The sequence below is a fragment of the Varanus komodoensis genome, unplaced genomic scaffold (genome assembly GCF_004798865.1).
Source record: "Varanus komodoensis strain SLA01 unplaced genomic scaffold, ASM479886v1 scaffold4, whole genome shotgun sequence".
Lineage (NCBI taxonomy): Eukaryota > Metazoa > Chordata > Lepidosauria > Squamata > Varanidae > Varanus > Varanus komodoensis.
In genome coordinates, this window is record NW_025335941.1 from 17661345 (window position 1) to 17681673 (window position 20329).

At 36.9% G+C, this 20329-nt stretch overlaps 1 protein-coding gene across 2 annotated transcripts; it reads right to left on the minus strand.

Moving 5' to 3' along the window:
- Positions 1-2832: 2832 nt before the first annotated feature.
- On the minus strand, positions 2833-20257 carry GABPA (GA binding protein transcription factor subunit alpha). Of its 2 annotated transcripts, none has more exons than XM_044442274.1 (10): positions 20014-20257; positions 18154-18254; positions 17022-17166; positions 16184-16268; positions 14086-14331; positions 12234-12428; positions 11417-11473; positions 10238-10378; positions 8728-8920; positions 2833-6053 (listed from the first exon to the last, which is right to left on the minus strand). In XM_044442274.1, exons 2-10 carry the CDS (start codon positions 18228-18230, stop codon positions 5825-5827), a joined length of 1368 nt encoding a protein of 455 aa, XP_044298209.1. In that variant the 5' UTR covers positions 18231-18254; positions 20014-20257; the 3' UTR covers positions 2833-5824. The 2 variants fall into 2 exon arrangements, with proteins under 2 accessions (XP_044298209.1, XP_044298210.1); XM_044442275.1 differs by lacking the exon at positions 20014-20257 and adding an exon at positions 19327-19759.
- Between the last annotated feature and the right edge of the window lie 72 nt (positions 20258-20329).

Consider the following 20329-nt stretch of genomic DNA (forward strand, 5'->3'; position numbering starts at 1 on the left):
CAGAATTCAGTTTTTGCAATGTATGCAAAAGCAACTGATTTGAGTTAAAAAAAAAAAAACCTTATTTTCCAAAGAGAAATATATTTTGAAAGATTATGCAAATCAAGGCTAAGGTATTTTACAATTCATAATATTATTTTGGTAAGCACAATCAAGCATAAAAAGGAGCAAGAACCATATTATTAGATGGGAGGTAATCCAAAATAATTGTCCAAGGTGTATCCTTGCTCTCCAAAGGGCACTTCAGCCACTCTGCTGAGAGCTAAAACAGGTCTCCCTTCTTAGGGCTCATGTAGAGCCAGCAGTCATTAAACATTGGGATAGAAACATCTCCACTTGTCCCTCTTTGTCACATCACAAATCATTTGATCTGTTATTTTCAAGATTCCAAACAGTCAGAATTTCTTAACTCCAGCATCTATAGATATGCTATCCTTGATGATTAGCCTAGAGACTAATATTTTATCTGCTATGCATGTCTTGCCTCTGAGAAAATAGTATTGCTGTTATCAGACTTTGATGCACATGTGTCATATAGAGTCTCTTTCCCTTCTCAGTCAAGAAGATCTAGGGAGGTATTGAAGTGGTTAGTTTCTTGATGCATGGCCAGTCCATTTTTACATTCTTTTTCTTTTTTAAACTATTCTATTCTTAATTCACTTGTTATATCAGTTTATCAGTTTAAAGGTTTTGTTAATTGCATTTTATGGCAATGTAAATTTGTAATGTCCTATGGCTTAATACAATAAACCTATTACAATTACCTGCATTATTAATATAGATATTAAGAACTTTTGAAAATGAACTAGAAGTGATTCTGTTAATACACTATTATTAATGGAAAGTAGGAGACTTGGGCGTCTCCGGGTGAGTGTCCTGGCCACTGTGCCAGCAAACAGCCAGCATGCTCGTCTTGTGCAAAGTCTCCCCAAGCACAACACACATACAGCCATTTCAGAGAAGCCACTCTGACAAAGTGCAGCAACCAGACAGGGGTGCCCAGTGTCCTTGTCTCCAGGGTCTCTGCTGCTGGAGATGGTGCTGGATGAGACCCTTCTGCTGCTGCGCCAGAGCTGCAGATGGGCACTGAGAAGGCAGTGTGTGGACAAAGAAAATCAGCGATACAAGGCAGTCCATCAGATAGTTCCTAGGTAGAACAGGGCAGCCAAAACTGAAGGCTGGGGTCTCTGCTGCTGTGGTCACACTTGCCACAAAACTTGATGGCAGAGATGAGGAAAAATATTGTAACTGAATTCACACAGGACCACAAGCAATGCTGAAATGTGGAAACTTCAGAACAGACCATTGATTCTCCATGTGGATTCAAGGTAACCAAACATGCCATGCTTCACCATGTTGCTGAGTATCTGCCATGGCTTGCTGTTATATGTGAACACAGCCTTTGAGATCTTGCTAATACTTTTCAGCACCACAGGGGCTGGCTTTAGGATGACTAATATTCCAACTATTTACAACTCCATTTCAAGATTCTTTTCCTCTGCATAAGACAATAACAAATATAATGAATATGTATGAATGGAGCTGTACAAATTCACATTTAAAAAACCTCACAAATGTGAACAGAAAGTATGAAATGTACTTACTGAATACTTAACTGAAAGAACATGTGGCTGACATTCCTCTCGAAACAGGGTCTCCACTGGGTGTCTTTGTCAAATAGCAAGCTGCTCCAGCAGATGGGCAAAATGGAGTGAGCAGGACATGCTGGGGAGTTTTTCTGCTCAAGTTCAAGAGGGTCAGTGTGTCAATTATGAGAAGAAAGGAGGGGCTGGGGGGGTCACATGGAAGGGTTTCTAGGCAGGAATAAGAGGAAATGCATGGACTCATTGTGCTTGGACTGTGGTCAAACCCACTCCGAGAACTCATATTGGTTTTCTCCCTAGTTTAATGGATAACTAAATATATGGTATATATTAAATTTAATAACTATATTCTGGACACTTTAATGTACTGTATACAAATATAAGTCATTGTGTGGTCCCCAGGTTGTGTTGACATCCTCATGCAGCCTTTGAAGTATGAAAGACTGGATCACCCTGACATATAGCAAGAGCTGTACACATATATTATTCTACATAGTATAACTAATCACCAGTAACTCTTGTGACTTGTGTAAATATAATTTATTAACAGCAACTTGAAAGCATAATATTCATGGGAAATTCATTGGCCTTAATGAGGCTCATTCCTTAGAAATAGTTCTCTGGACTGCACTGTTAAGGACTTGTAAAGTAATTCTTTTCATATGAGGGGTATTGAAGGTTCTGTGGTAGATGATCTACCAGTTTCAGAGCCTTGTTGGCTCACCATCCAGAGTTGCAGTAGTGATTCAATTCTCTACTTTTTGTTGTCATCTTTTAAATAATGGAAACAATGGAACTTTGGTGATGAATCTGGGATATCATGAAGCAGTAAGGGTTCTGCTTGTGGACTCAATGGATCTAAAGTGACTTCCACTTACCTCCACTCAAGCCCTACACCTGCTGTTATTCTCACACCTACAGAGATTTCCATGAGTGTACAGGAGGCCTCCAGGCTGGATGCACTGTCCCTACACAAGCAAAACTTCTCGCCAGGACATCCTAAATCCTTCAGTAGCCTTTTTGGAGGGTTGGGGTTAAATCAATACACATCAGGACCGCTCTCTCTATTATTTGAATGAAAACAAATATGGTAATGCTGGAATAAGTCATGACAGTATTTTTTTCAATTTGTGTAATTTCCTATTTTGCATTATGTTTCTGCAATGACATTTGTAACAAAACTTCAAAAAGTTCCATACACTCTTTCAAAATGTACAGAAGTCCAAACTTTTTGCTGTGTAAAATTTTATTTTCTTACTTTACTATATTGACAATTTTATGCACAAATATTTTAGAGTAAAAATAGAAAATAATTGTTTCATGTAAAATTACCAAAAAGTTCAACGCAAAAAGAAATACATAATTAGCAGAGTATGTGTCCTTAAAGAGTAAAAATGTATGCAAAACCCCTCCATTTTACAAAAATTTGGGAATATACCATCTGTACTTTTCTTCTGACAGTCACACAATGCCATTTGACATACAATAATGCATACCGTCTTACTGAAGACTTCAAATTTGTCACAGATTGTGCCCAATAAATCTGACAAATATATCATGGCTAGATGCAGACACAGTTCTGTTTAGAATATATCCACTGAAACTGATGAGATTTCAGTTAGTCTTGACTAAGTTGTCCTATTGATTTCAGTGGGTCTGCTCTGAGCATGAGTATGTCTGAATCCAACCCAATATTTTTAAGCACACCAGTAATCTATAAATGGGAAAATATTACAAGTGCAGCAAACTTACAAAGGAAATATAATGAAAATTTAAAACAGAAAACAGATCCAATGAATATATAAAGGAAAGGCCATGTGCCATGTTTCCTAATATGGCTTATTCTATTATGTGCATAGCTGGTATTATATGTATGATAGCATTAATAAATGTAATTTGCAATCACCCTAGTCTGCCAAAAGTTTACAGACTTCTACAAGGAAATGTTAAATGCATGGTGCATTTCAGAACACATCTTAAAGAGGCCAATGTGAACTAATAATTTAGTTGTGTTGCTTATCTTAGCACTGCACAAACAGTAATTTTCTGGTTCATACTTTTGTCTGCCACCCCTCTGGCCTTTTGCTATAAAACAATGGCTCCTGCTATGCATAGAAGAGTTCAAATTCTTGATGTATGATTCAAGTGAGCTTTTCTTTTACCATAATTATCCTTGAGGCTTGAACAGAAATCTTAATCAATGTGAATAACAGAAAGAAATAGCAGGCAAAATAAATTGCAATCCTGTGTTCCATGAAATACAATGCATTCTCACTGGAGACAATGGACTTAACTGGACAAATCATTGCCATCCAAAATATGAAATGTTTTACCTAAAATGTTATTTAAATACCACAATATGCTCCTCTAATTTTTTCAAGTAGCCTGGAAACAAGCTAGCATAGTTAGGACTATGGAAGTCAGTAGAGCCTTTAATACATTTGTAGTTTAATGTTCCCACTTCTTATGCTTATAATTAAAATTGTAAGCACTGATGATGAACTCTTCATTTGGTCATAAAGGATGAAGATTCTGTTTAACCTTTGCAAGTTCACTAATAGTTAAGTGGTATTTATAGTTTGTTTCTTCTGTTAGTTATGATGATTCAGTGAGAAGCCTGCATGCATCCAGGACATATTTACACCACACAAGTGTAAGGTGAAAAAATGAATATATATCCATTAATGTGCTTTCCAGATTTTATAAGGGACTATAAATATCCTTATAGAGCCAAAGAAAGCACTAGGATTTGTATACTTGGATTTAAACTGGAAATAACTTTGGAGCAATGTTTGGGATAAAGATAGTTACAGGTCTGACATAGGAAAAACCTTCTTAGGCTAGATCTGGGACTCTTGACCTCAGAGCCCCACTACTCTGCCCTTAAACCTGACAAAATTCCTTCTTTGCTCCAAAGATGGAAGACCATATTCAGAGACAGCACAGACTGCCTGCACATTCTCAAAGAAGGGGAGACTGAAGCACTGTCATCCTCCAAAGGACACAGTGCCTCAGCCTCTGCTCCTCATTAAGTGTGGGGGTATATGTTTTTGAATACAAGGGGAGTTACAGGGAGAATCCTAGGTTCTGCATTCCTCTTGGCCTCCACTGGATACCTGTAATCCACCAAGTTTGGAGGATTATTGGCAGCTCCACTGGATAGTGCCCCAAAGGTACTAAACTATGTCTGAATACACACTCTTTTATTTCCAAAGCACCAAAATAACCACTTGGAAACCAAGTAATTTAAAGAAAGAAATTGCATTTTTCTTTATTTTAATACAGTAGTCTATAACATAGGGAAGTCAAACTTCATATTTTTTATCAATTTAGCTTCAGATTATGTTTTGTTCCTCAACAGGAAGGGATTTGTCTCTGTGATTAACTTAAGTCTTCAGTTCAAAGTCAACTACAGTGCAAGTATAAACAGAATCAGCTGATATACTCTGCAGTGTAGATTACATAAAAGCAAAACCTATTCTTTGGATGAGAGACAGCATTTCAAGTTTTTTATCTCCTAAAAGGAAAAATGCAGAAAACCTCTCTGTTCCAGACATTAAGCTCAGCAAGGTCTCTCAAGATAGTCAAGCACTTTCCCTCAAATTCACACATTTTATATTATATCAAAATAGTCATAATTGGTTTTTGACCTCACTGGCTTAAACTTGTATCTCTCTCTTCAGCAGCTGTCTGCAGTTCTGCTTATATTATAATTCATTTGCTAATGAAGACAGAGATCACTTTTGGAGCATGGTACTTTTCAGTGTGTTTCTTACAGCCTGGCATGCTTACATAATAATGAGCATGGCTAAGAGAAGCTGCTCTATCTCTAGGAATATATTACATTTCATCTGGTAGCTTAAGAATAGAAGTGCAGAGAAATAAACTAATAACTGGTTTATGTTGTGTAAATGTTTTGCTCTCTTAAAACGCTGGAAAATTCCTCAGGAGGGCATGACATGGCACCAAAGTTAGTTTTTCTTACCAATTCCAGACTACTTGCCTTGTCTTCATGTTGAAGAATCTGTGGAGCGCCCTTAACATACATGAAATATATTTAAGTGAAAAAAGATCCAAATGTATGGGAGCCTCAGTTCTCTGTAGAAAAACCATGCATCATATTGTACTGCCAAGGAATAAAACTAGCTCCCATTTTAAGACCAGAAACTGCTCAGTATACAAGAAAGGCCTCGTGCTTCCAAGCTTTTAGGTCCTAGAACTTAGTTATCTTTTTCTGTTTGCAGAGATGCCGTAGCCAGTGCAACTGCTGTGACTGGTTGTGCAATGCCATGGAGCTGCATCTTTGCAAGTTTCTTTTGTTCACACTCTGTGACTAACCGATTCAGCTCTGCTGCACTATACCCAATGAGAGTCTTCAAGTCACAGACAAACTTGTACACAAACCTCTTGCCTTGGACTTTGCAGATCATGTCTCCATCATAGTAATACCTTCATTGTGAAATAAAAGGAAATAGAAAAAAATCCTTTCAAACTGAGATTGACTGATACAGTCAGAAAAGTGTTATGTCACAAACAACTTAAGTGAGATTTATTGGTGTATGGCAGCCAATGGGATATCGAGGGGAGCTTAATGCAGGAAATTCACTATATTTCATTACCCTAAAATTTCATATTCCCTAACTTCTGTATTACAGACAATATAAGCTAATGATTCCAGCACATTTGGAAACATTTGGAAGTAACACAATGACAAGTTATCCTGTCGTATGCAGTTTCTGAGTGAATACATTTAGAAATGGAATTATGCTTTTTGAGTATTTAGCCCCCAACCTCACTGACAGATAGAATTCAGACATATGAAAAAAGAAAACAAAAAATTTCAAAAACTACCTGTTGCATACAATCTGGTATGTTCAACCATGAAGAAATGTAATCTGGTATGTGGCATTTCAGGGCACCCACTCCTTATTTTATTGAAGAAGCTAGGAGACCCACTATGACATTGCAGTTAGGAGAGCTGGATTAAGACTGGTGAAACCTAGTTCTATTCCTCCCTCTACCATAAGACTCACTGGATGACTTTGGGACAGCCCCTCAGTTGTGGCAATGGTAAATCATGTGAGTTCTTTAGAAGATAGGTGGGATATAAATTTAACAAGCCCCTCATGTCTCTTATTCTTTTGAATTTGGGAGTCAGTTCTGTGCTTATTATAATTTCTGGGACAATTAAGGAATAATGAACCTGAAGTGCTATGCGTCAGAGTGATCCTCCCAAATGCTGTTTAAAGTTGTAAGTTACTAGTCATATCATATCATATACTTAGCCCAAACCTGTTCTGTCCATTGTATACTCAGTTTACTCTGTATCAATATAAAAATCTACCAGATAAAGATGAGCTGAGAGCTTTAAACATGTTTTCCCAAATAGAACTTTGTGACTTAGCAAAACAGTTTTCTAAATCTAAGGTATCACTTTCCACAAAATTCAAATGATTCTATTTTGGGGATCATTTTGGCCCCAACTGAGAAAGTCTCCTACTGTGCTGCATTATGATCCATTCTGTACAATATGCAAAGGTGCCATACTTACTCATATGTTGTTGTACTTGAGGACTGAGGTTAACAGCACTCATATATCTCTAAAACTGACCACAGTTTATATGTGGATTCCTAAATCCTCACATATTCCATGTTTACTGAGTCCACATGTCACAATAACCCCTGAATGCACAATGTAGATGATGTTTACATGAACATCATAAGTAAATGTATAGTTCTGGTCACCACATCAGAAAAAAATATTAACCATTCCACCAGCTAGGGATGGAAAGATCAGACTATTTCTATTCCATGCCAATACTGCATCTTTACACTAGCAAGTCCATTCTATTATGTTTATGCATTAATATAAGATTTCCAAAAACAACCTGGATATAAATGTGCATGTAAACACATAAACATTTTCTCACAAAATACACATTTGTAAACTCAGCAACTGCTGTATGCAAGCATGCTATCCCTGGTAAAGGAAGTAGCAAATATCCAGCAAGGCTAGTAGCCACTAGTAGACATCTCCTCCAGTTCCAGTTTTTGTAGCCGCTTCTCACAGGGGAATTGCTCCATTTTTGTTGCTTTTCTCTGCTTTATGTGCTTCCTTAATTCTTTCAGGCAATTTCCCCAGAATAGATACTAACCAGCCTGTAATTCCCTGAATCCCTTTTTAAAAAAACGTTGCACTGTGTTACATTGGCCATTCTCTAAGTCAGCGACATATAAAATCTTTTGGTTAGAAGATCAGAACCTTCGTATTTGAGTTCTTTAAGAACTCTAGGATGGATATCATCTGGGCTGATTTACTGACTTTCAGTTTGTCAATAAGATTGAGAATTTTGTTCAAGAATCCTTAATTTCTCTAACTCCCTTCCATAATACACACACACACACACACCAGTATCTGCTCCGCTTCCACTGCTGCAAAAACTGCTAAGAAAATTTCATTCAGCTCCTCTGTAATCTTCTGATCCTCTGTCAGTATTCCTTTAATTCCATTATTAACTATTATTATAGTCCAACTGCTATTTTAGCTAGCTTCCTTCTACTGATTTAAGAATTCTTTATTGTTGGCCTTGTTGTTAGCCATATGCTTGTAAAGCTTCATTACTTCTCCTATTGTCTGCTTCCATTTCCCTTGTGCAAGCTTGGGGTCTCTTTTGGTTCCATCCACCACACACCATTCATTCATTCATTCATTCATTCATTCATTCATTCATTCATTATTAGTATATTTCTAATCCATCCAATACAAAACGTCTCTGGACTGCTTACAGAGTAATAAATATCCAACAAATACAATTGCAAGATAAAACGTGACTGAGGATAAATAAAATCTGAATTAAAAATTTTAAACTTTAAAATATTGGGTGAATAAAAAGGTTTTCACATTTGTGAAAAGTATCTTGTGTATTTCAAGAGGTAACAACACCAATCTCAAGTCCAAGTTGAACAAAATATGGAAAAGTCAAGGCATGTGGGTGAATACTTCTGCAAAGCACTGTATATATAGGTCTTTGTGTGTACTATTTGTGTGTTTTGTAAATAAATGTTTTCATAAGAAGTGTGATGAAAATACTTAAAGTAACTAATAATTGTATTCTTAACTTACCGTAAAGCACGACTGAGCTTCTCATAGTTCATTGTTGGTTTATTTTTACGTTGACCCCATTTCTGTGCAACAAGCTCTGGCTGGTTTAGTTTGAATTCTCCTTCATCACCAACCCAAGAAATGCAGTCTCGGGCATCTTTATCGGTCAGAAGCTCCAACAGAAACTGCCATAACTGAATCTGGCCGTTGTTGCCTATTGAGAAAGAAATAATTGAAATTCATACAGAAAACAAGCTTTTAGTCTAATAACCCTAATGTGCACAGTAGATTTATATCACTAAAAAGATGTGTTTAGCTCTGTTCTATCACAACACAATCCAAATGTAACAGAAGCATACATTTTAACGGCCAACTAAAATATCACAAGAAGGTAAGAATAAAATGAATCTTATGAAAATCTATAATCAATACTACTATATTCCAATTCTATATTAAAATTTTATCCTAATAAAATTACTCATTTTTATTGCCCAGCAAGCAAAGTACTTACACTTTAAACATCTACCCTTTGAAGGTGCATATGGATCAAGAACATTCTTAACAAACCTGCCCAAATATAAATGTTTACTGGGAACTCCTGCAGAATTTTGAGTAAGTTTGTTTAGGATTGTTCACTTCAATCTAAGATCCCTTTAGAGACAACCACTAAGATATGCAGATCAAGCATAATTTCACGGTTGGCACATAAAACGGCAAGACATACTTTCTGACATATTAAAATAAATTAGCAATAAATAATAAAAACCACAAGGATGACAATAAAATGTATTGGCTGTGTATTGTACAAGAGAGAATACTGAAATATTTAATTTCATCAACTAGATGACACTATGAAATGGTCAAATAAAGAACAGTAGTAATTTAAGGCAGAGTATTAACATGTGTTCTTTACACGATAGTGCACCACATAAAATGAGTACTTCACATTTTTGAATTTTTTTCAGAGAAGTTCAGTGGCTTGTTCCCTTCCCCACCAGTTATTCTGGAGTTCCCATTTTTCTCTCCAGATAATTTTAATGGAGCCCCTAGGATTGTGATGATCCCCCAGAATATGGTCATTTCTGTTTGTCATACTTCTTGTGTTTGACATTCACTTAGGAGGCAAACTGAGCCATGTGGAAGTCTGCAAATGCTCATGGAACTCCTGTTGTGCAGCCCAGCAATCTTGCTCCACGGCACATGCAGTACAAACAAAACCCACAAGTTACATATATGGAAGAGTAAACATTTGTGCAGCGTTTATACAGGTTCAATTCCTGGCAAGTACCTGTATGAATGCTCAGAGCAAATGCTCAGCCCCAAGTCTAACTCCAATGGAATCCCACCCCAATGCGAATTCACCACACATCCCTAGTCTTCCCCCAACACAACATATTGTAAGAAAGCATTAGTTACAATCCAAATAAAACTGATCCTTTTCTGTTTTACAGACAAGTTTTACAATTTGTCCTATGAATGGAAATATATAATGTGTGAATATGTATAAAAAATTGCTTTTTTGAGAAACTACCTGTTCTGTTACCAGGTGAGCTTCTATCTTCTCCTGAAATCCTTGGTGCTCTCTGCACTTTTGCTGCCTTTGCACTACTGTTTATGACTTTAATGGTGGTTGGCGTGGAAGGCTGTACAGATGCTGGAATAATTTGCACAGCTGCATTGGAAAAAATAGCATACAACAACATTGTTAATGGGTGTTACAACCACATTGCTGAAATTGTTATTTTAGACTATAATACAGAACCCCTGAAGTTGTTACAAATGTTTGATGTGGAATACAATGTTCTGCTTGAAATACTGTAGTTAAAAACTTGAGAAGATGAAGTTTGGTTGATTATACTCTGAATTCTAGCCCTTAAACCTTACTATATTTAACACAATAAATTGAACTAAACTGGAAATAGAATCTTCTTAACATATTAGCTATGAAAATATGTACAAAATTGTTTTATTCAGCTACTGCAAACCTAAAGACAATTTAATTTCCCACCATCATCCAAGGGAGAAAAGCTGTCTGACTACCACTCTATAATTTTTTGTGCTATTCATTACAACATCTCAAGAATCCCAGCATACTATCATACATTATGATTACTAGTAAGTATGATGCAGAAGAACCATTTATGGGCATAGCAAGCCTTTCAATTGAGCTACATAATATTAAAAAATCCTGAATAATTATAAAGTTTATACCAACTTATAGGATTATGTACAGTTGCACAAATATAGTGCAAAAAGTGCAGAAAAACTTCCCCAAGTGCAGGCATGTCATAACTTTTTCAATAAAGTAGAAGGCTGTGGGTGCCTTTGAAATGTCACTTTACTTGGCCATTTCTGCCCAGTAGTTATCTCAGCTCTCAAACTGTTGGTACTGACTTTCATAGGGGAAACTTCAGTAGTCGGCTGTTAGATCATCTAGCAGTTAATTTAATGCTGAACAATGTTGGTCAACCACAAGTCCTGCAGTAGTAGTAGTAGAGGCATCAATAAGACCACTTGATTCAGTGGCAAAATGCCAGACCTAATGTTTCCTTAGAAAGAAATAGTTCTAAGTTCAATTCCATCTTTAAAAGTTTAGAATTCAGAATTACTAATTCAACAGTTTTGTGTGTGGCTCTTTCTGTTTTTTTGTCATGCCTCATGCATGACAGTTGAAAATATATTTTCTTAAAATACATGTAGTTCAACTTACGTTGATCTATAGTAACTGTGGCTATTTCTCCAGAATGTTCTTGGCTAGCCAACACATCTGCAATTATACAAGACATTCTTTCAACATAATTTATCTCATTAAGCTTTAGTGACACTGAATTTGAATAATAAGAGAAAACAAAGCTATCAAGTTATAAATAATGTAACTATATACAGATAAGTATAGATGGGAGAAAAGAGGAGAATAATGCAGACATTCATTTATCTCTCTGCATTTCCATAGTATTAACTTCCTAGGCATATTATTTGCTTATTTTATCTGGCCAGGGCGACTTATTTTGTACTGTTAATTTGTTTTATATTTTTAATGTATTATATTTTATGTTGTGAGCCACCCCGAGGTTTCGGCGAATGGGGCGGCATAGAAATGTTTTAAATAAATAAATAAATAAATAGGCAGTTCTATACATTATTTAAAGAAAATACTGGTGAGTCTCAGTAAATGCCTTCTAACCTCTAAATAGTATTTTAGATAAAATGCATTTTTATTTTTTCACAGCAAGCAGTAATGCACTGAAATCACATCAATAATTTTAGAATAACCAAATTTTGAATTATCAGGCTCTTTACATTATTCTGATTCAATCTTTAATCTTAGCAACAGTTCTTAACTTCTTAAAGACTAGAAACTGATACCTATATAGTCCTTACAATTTTTCACAATGATGTATATCTAGAACCACAAAGTGTCAGTAGCTTTTTGAACACTGTCTACCTGCATAGGTTGCTTAATAAGTAAAGCCTGTCATGATAAATACTCTATTTTAAAAATTAAGGTATCTGTTGAGAAGACTCACATTTTCGAAGAAGCTCCAGATGGCTCCAAAGAATTTCCCCCCGAGGAACCCGCTGGAAGAAGTCCTCTTGGCTGAGGCTACACAGTTCTCTCCCAGGAATGCTAAGAGTATTGAGGTCTATGTCTGTCATGCTGAACTCCTTCATCACCCACACTACCCAATGAAGTACCTGATCAGTTGACCACTGTACTGGGTCTAGGAAAGAAAAGAAACATCCTAGGTAATTTTTCAATAGTGCAACTGGCTATGCAACACTACTTTCAACAAAACATTCCTCTAAATAACAAGTTTTATCTTAAAAATCAAACAGATAGCAACTTTGTTTAGTTGAAGGCAATCAGAGCAAAATAAATAATTTCTAATTACTTAAGCTCCGTATTTAATAGCTTAAATAACAAGCCATTAAAATTAGCTTTATTATGATAAACATTTTTATGGATATTGGGTGAAATTCATTGGCATGTTTTTGCCAATAAGAAGGCATCTATCAAGGAAAGAGATTTCACAGTCCCTGGTCCATGCCTGAAATCTGCTCTGGGATGTTAGAATACCCTCTGAAACAGACTTCAGTGAAGCATGTGGGGCTGTAGGGAAGAAGGTGAGGAAAAATTCTGTTGTTAGCTTTAGCCCACAACAAACGACCTAATCTACTTAACCCATAGTAGTTAGCTTATTACTATGATGTAATCTTCTAAGATTAATGACTGCACCACTGACTGAGCTGAACAATATTAACTTATGAAAATGCATTCTAAGACACCACACTAAACAATTCTTCAGTTTGATAAGGTTGCATAAAGCAAAGCTTCAGAATCCTCCTTCCATCATTGTACCATGCAAGAGGGTGCAGTTTACAGCTTCCACAATTTTGACTAAGCCACACTTTCTTTTAAAATCTGGATATGGTAAAAAAAAAATAACCTATCCAGCAAGTTAACTCATCAGAATCCAAAGCTACAATTTTAATCTTGTTTGTCTAAACTAATTCTAATAGTAGAGACAAATCATAGTATACCAAATTCAGATACACTGGAAAACTATAGCTTGTTCAAAACACTGACCAAACTTCTGATCAGACATAAAGGAGAAAATGGGAAAATTAGCAGCTAATCTGCTTTTACTTTGTAAATGAGAGATTATTCAGGACACAAAGCAGAACAATTAGCGTAAAGATGCTTTATTTTAATACAAAGTGATTTAGTTAATATACTGTAATAAAGGCTATAACTTTATCACTTATTTTGCCACTCATTAGTATTGTGATAAAACTTTATACTTTACTTTTCTAAAATCCAAGAGTGATTAATAAATCTGGCAACATCTGGTACCAGTCCTTCAATTAGCAGCACCCTAAACTTAATAAAGATTTCTGAACATTTCATATATTTCCTAATTCCACAAAACACAGCCAATGCCTTAACTCTACCCCTAACCCTTAATCCCTGAAAAACAAAGGGAAAAACAGTAGTTAACACAACTCCAATTTCCCCTAAAAACCATTACACATTTCATCTGAGAGTCTGCATACTGTAATTTGAGAATTTGAAAGTTTTTGTATGGAAGAGGTTTAGTTTTCCCCAGCCCACAATGCTCCATGCAAATACACCAAAAGCCTCCCAAGAGAAATACAGTTATTAACCTCAGCACAGATGGATGCAAGTGTTTCTACATCTTATAAGCAATTCTCTTAGTACTGATACTGAACTCATAGCATGAAACATCCACAGCTGAAACTGAATGTACACTCTAACTACCCATGTTCTTGTACTTTTTAACAAAAAACATCTAAGCAGAACTGTTTGCAAACTGAGGAGGGAACAGTGCATTTTTGCCACTGTATATAAATTCTTACCATAGGGTATTCCTAAGCGTTCTTGTTCTTTACGGTAACCTTCTAGTGCTGCAGCCCACCGAGTTACTTGTTCAGAAGTTTCATCAGACATGGTAGCAATATGTTTTGTTCCATCCAGTGTTATCACTTGAGCTTCTTCAACAAGGTGTGCCTCAGTTTCAGTATGGTGGGCATCTGGGTCAATCACTACTTCAACAGTTTCCACTGGCTTTACAATTTCAAGGATATTTAACTTTGGTTCTATTCCTGTACACAGAAGGGAAAATGAATGAGCAAAGAACAAAAGGAGCAACTTAGAGAAAATGAAACACTATTTAACTGTTCTATCACAGGGCAATATAGTGTAACAGGTGTGGTCAAACCAAGGGTTGGGAGCTACATGCAGCTCTTTCTGTTTATTTTGTGGCTTGCCACCCACCACTGCTGCCCACAGCTGATCGCTTCTGGCCCACAGTTGCTCACTTGCGGCTCTCGTGCATCTGACATTTATTATATGTGGCTCTGCCATGCAATATATTGTACAAGGTTGTAGATCCAGGATCACCCTTCTACAATAGGATATCCTTCTGTCTGATTTTTGGGGATTCTCCCTCCCACCCACAGCTCAGCTTACCCCACCGAGCAGGGTTTCCTGGCTCTGAGTAATATTTTTCAAGGAGTCAGAGTTGCTACTTAGAAGAGCATGGACAGAATTCTACTTCACAGCCCAGCCACTCACACTTAAATCTAGATCCAATACAAGACAATTAGAAATAATATCTGATCTTGCACCATTCTAATAAAAAGTTACTATACAGTCATAAACTATTTAGCTGCTCTGAACTACTTCATACTCCATGTACTTTAATAATTATGAGATCCACTGTCTAATCATGCCCCTCATCATTTTTATAAATTGTTTAACAGCTTATGACTGTTAAGAGAGCATCCATTCTATTGTCATTAGTTTTAAAATTTTAAACTAGCTTTAAAATATCACTAGTTTTAAAAGTACAGTACAGAAATGCTTTTATTATTAACTGTGATTAGGTGAAAATACCACTTAAAGAGAACTAGAATAAAGTTCTGGTTTTGTAGTCACTTTCCTATACATCACTGCATACACAAAACAAAGTGAATTACAAACCATATTCCATCTGCTAACTCAGCTATCACAGCTCTATTTTCTGTTTTGCCTTTAAGGCTTCCTGATAGCCCAGTGAGGATTGGTGGGTTTTATTTATTTGCTATTTGCATGTCATGTGTGTCATATATTTGTCTATGCTACCTGCCTATCTTTCTTTAGCTCTAGAGTGCCAGAGTTCCACAGTTGCTCAAGACATTATGTTCTTTCTGGACAAGATGCTGAATGGATGAAATGTCAAATTCAGGGAGAAAATTCAAATTCAAACGAGAATAATATTAACACTGTACAGTCCGATGTTGAAGCATTTTTAATGCAATACCAGTAAAATTCTTTAAATGTGGAAACTGAAGTAATTTTGAATTCTAACATATATTTACCAAGCTAGAACTTGGCTATGGAATTATGGGAGTGGTAGGACTTTTTCTGTCTAAGTATGCATAGAACTGCACACTTAATACTTCATAAATGACTTGTAACTGCAAAGTTTCAATTCCAAAACCCCTTCAATTATACATTACATTTCTTAATGATGTTCATGTTTCATTGTTATCCAATGACAAATTTCATGACAAATTTGTCAAATTGTTATCCAATGAAAAATTTCATGAAATAACTTACCTAGCTCACTACTCCCTATTCTATATGATTGTCTAGACTCAAATACCTAACATGTACTTTTGATTATGGCTTCATTAACAGTTACACATAACAAAATCAGATACAGGTTTAAATATCAAGCTAAATTGGTTATCAAGCCTTTCAAAACATTAAATGGAAATCAAATTCCCAGGCTTATCATTCTGATGCCCTCCCATGCTAACATTTATTATCAAAATTTCCACTGCAAATTAACAACAGTTTGTTGTAAATTGCATATTTATCCATATCCCTTAAGAAATTTATGAAAGTTATTACACTGGACATCTGTAACAAGCATTATTTGTCCAGATAAAGAAATATTAGTTTTGTTACCTTGTCTTGATATTACTTGGACACTAAGCTGCACTGTTCCATCTGTTTTGACACCTTGATCAAAGAGACTACGATCTGGATCCAGCTTTGTAATAAAATAAAATTTAGGAAAAATGGCAACAAAGAAATTGTTAATTAACAATCCAGGCATGACTTTAAAAACAAATCAACAATAAATTATTATTCCTATTTTTCAAGTTTAAGAACATCCTATACAGGGCTGGCGGATTAACAGAGGCATACTTCGCATTCTGTTCTTCTGCCCTACCTTTTTCTAGACCATTTTTAATATGTCCAATGACAGTGCTGAAAGACAGAGAGAGCGAAGATAGGTAGGCCACAAGATAACTCATATCCTGGCCCCTTGAGTTGCCTTCCTTCTCCTTTTCTCCTATCCCCTTGACAAGCCCATTTACTCCTCTTCAAGGTAACTTTCCCACTTTCAGAGAGCAACTGGCAAGGTTCGTGTGTCACGTACAACAGAATGCAATATAAGCACTCCATTTCCTTCTTCCAAGTCAAATATCTCTGACCTCATTAAATTACTTAATGCTAAATAATCATAACATTTATGATTATGTTCCATGAAACATCATATGCTAGATTTACATGCATATACTGACAAAGACATAGTATACCTAATGTGCTAGATTTACATGCATATGCTGATAAAGACAACTACATTAATGGCACACTATTCCAAATGATCATTAATAAAAACTATATCCCAAAATGTAATGAAATACAGGCCAAAAAAAAAAAAAAAAAAAGAAGGAACTCTACTCTGTAGACTCCATCCCTTGTACAAAAGCTTCAAACAATAGTGGTTTTACTTTACCTGTATATCCTGCAGACAGATTTCATGTGCTTCCAAAGAACACTGAAGTCTTGGTTCTAGCAGTTTCTTTAGATTCCCAACTGGTTCATTGATATCAATGGCTTGACTCACAAATTCTGCCGTAGTATATGTTTGTTCAACAATGCTAAAACAAAATCAAAAGGAATTTTCCACTGTATTTTAACAGAAAATGTCATTTGAATACTTTACTATTAAATGTTTCTGGTGTAGTATCCAGGTGACCCAGAGATGAGCTAAAAACTCATTTGAACGATTTTAAAAATAATTTTTGCACTTCCATCTAAAATCTGTGTGAAAAACCTGCTAAAAACGTCTACCGAGTAACATCACAATACAGAACAGAAATGCATGAGAAAGGATCCAGGGAGCATCTTATTTACTTTACTTTTAGAAACATATACTAAACTTTTACATTTTTAAAGAATAGTGTAGCTTGTGTAATTTATTTTGAGTTTCTGCTAGGTCATCTAATCACTTTCTTGCTGTAAAAAAATAAAGGGAAGGGAAACTCTTCTAAATTGAAATTATCTTAGTTTAGAAGGGCTCCCAGGACTTGGATCTTTGACAAATGCCAAATTATTCCCAATTGAGTAATCCTGCTGTAGACTCCATACTCTCATATAGAAATAAATTAATTTATACATGAGTTTGACAGAATGTTCTCCCATCCTTGCCATTGCTCCTGTTGGTGGGAATGATATTACCAGCAATGAGCGAGCTAGAAGGATGGGGATAAAAAAATCTTACTCATTGCTAGCTAAAAATAATTCAAAATGCAATTTCCCTTGGCAGGTAGAACTCCCCCCTCCCTCCACAAGCACAAAGGCCCTTTTCAGGTTATTAAGCTGAAGCATAATAACCTAAAAACAGTATTAAGTTATACTGTTTAATAGATTTACATCCTGATTTTTTACAGTGAACTCAAAGAGGACTACACCATACTCCTCATGTTACTCTCTGTCTTATCCCCACAACAACCATGTGAGGTAGGCTGGGCTGAGAGTCTGTGACTGGCCCAAAGTCACCCAGTTGGCTCCAAGTTGTTTTCACTTCCCTTCCTTAATCAGCTACAGCTATAAAATACATTTGAACACAGACACCTTTTATGTACCTTTCTTCAGTGCATTCTTGTTTCTCAGTTCCATCTATTTCAATTTCTATTAGTTCTTCTGCTTCTCTTTTAGTCATGGCTGAAATATTTCAAGAGGTAGCCTGAAAAATGAATAGTAACACAATACATAAATACAATAGGGATTTTGTAATTCACAGACATGTTCTCTGGCAAACATGTCATCCTGGTTCTATATTAGGCAAGAACTTACTACTGTCACATTGGTACCTTACTCTTTAAAACAGAAACTTCATATTTCAATTTTAATGATACCTATCAGCCATAATTTTCACTAATAAAACAGGAACTTACTTGAAGGTGAAATACTGATGTGGATTCATCATAAAATTTTGAATTTGGCTTTTTTTGTGAATATTATTTAAAAATTCTGTACTAAAAAAATTCAGGTGGCCTCAGAAAATGTTCTGATGCCATAGAGGGTTGATTTAAGATACATATTTATCCTACTTGAATTTCACAGCAAGGCTAATGAAATAGTATGCATTTTGAGGAGGGCAATATTCAGGTATTTGTCCTGAAGATCACACTATGATTTAAATACTGAATAATTTTAAAATAGGAATTGTTATAAACTTTTGGGGACAATAATATGCATTATCACATAAATTTTGGGAAAAGATACTAAAAACTGTTAATAGACTAATAAAATATGGTAACCCAAAAAAATGTGCAGATACGGACAACCATTCATCTGTTTCAGCAGAGTTCAATCCTCTTTCACTGAAACTATTTGGATGCCTTCGTTTTCACTGCCAATATTGATTAGTTCTCTTTCTTGCGGAAACACGTGCATTCTCTCACATAGTTGATAGGGATAATCACCTGAAAAGCCTTCATAACAACTTTAAAACTGCCCCCTTTCAATCAACAAAAGAAAATATGCAGAGAAAGAACAAGGCTCTATCTTTCCTATATTTATATCTTATTAGTATTATCAACCAGTGAGGAATACACTGAATTTGTAGACATAAAGATCCCAAGTTTCTACCTTGGCTGGTGCAGGGGCCAGCACTGCACGCTTCTTTGACGTAATGAAGGAATCACAATCTTTAATGAAGGTTTTTATACTGGGAAATATTTTTATATACTCTCAAACCATTTAAAATTGGTGTTAGGTATTAAAACACATGCTAAAGACATAGCAGCACATACATAAGCTTTTGACACGTTTTTGACAGGCCTACTACGACTGCACTAGCTGAGACTGAGACATCCCGATACGTAGAGTCTGACGTTAGGGCTGAAACATAAGCTGTCGAAGCGCCCTACAACCTTGACAGTCAGAAGAATCTGAAAATACATGTGGCATGACTGAAAGGCGGTAGATGAGAAAAACCCGCACAGGCCACTTCCACGTAGCCGGGCAGTCTCTGCTGCGCATAACGCTCTCGGGGTAAAAAATTTTTCCGGCTCCTTGATGAGGAGGCGAGTGCCAAGGTTGCTTGACTTTCGCCTGCGCTCCAGAGGCCTCGCTTTCGCCTGGTGGGAAGGAAGGCGAGACGAAGGCGAATGGGAGGGGGCTCCTTCCCGCTCCATTATTTGAGAGGAGAGACAAACGCTGCCACGCCGCGGAAGGAGCCTGGCGGGTGCGAGGAAAGGCATTCCCCTTCGCTCAGGCCTTCCTCTCCCGCCTGCCCGCGGCGGCGCCTCCTTGTTGTTTGAACTCGGAACGGAAATGAGACTCGCGCCGCGCGGGGCAGAAACGGAAACAAAACACAAGAAGCGAGGAGGCCACGAGACCCCCCTCCCCCCCGGATACAGCGCGAGGTGCTTCCCTCTCCCCCTCCCGCTCCCTTCCCTTCGAGCCGCGCGCCTCGGAGCTCGCGCCTGAAGACTCACCCGCCGCCGCCTCAGTCTCTGTCACAAAAACAAGCCAGCTCCTCTCCGCAAGTGCCCTCCGTTCTCCTTTTTTACTTTCCGGCCGTGGCGGCTGGTTCAACCCTCACAGAGGACCTTATCTCTTTCCTGACGGTCCCCGTCTAAGGTGGGGGAAAGGTGGACGCGCACACAGACTCGAGCAGCGAGGCCTGCGTGCGGGGCCCTGCCGGGGGAAAAGCGCACACACAATCCCCCCGTGTCGAAACAAAAACTACAACTCCCGGCATGCCTTTCGAAACGCACCACCTCCGGAGGAACACGCCTCCAAGAACCGCAA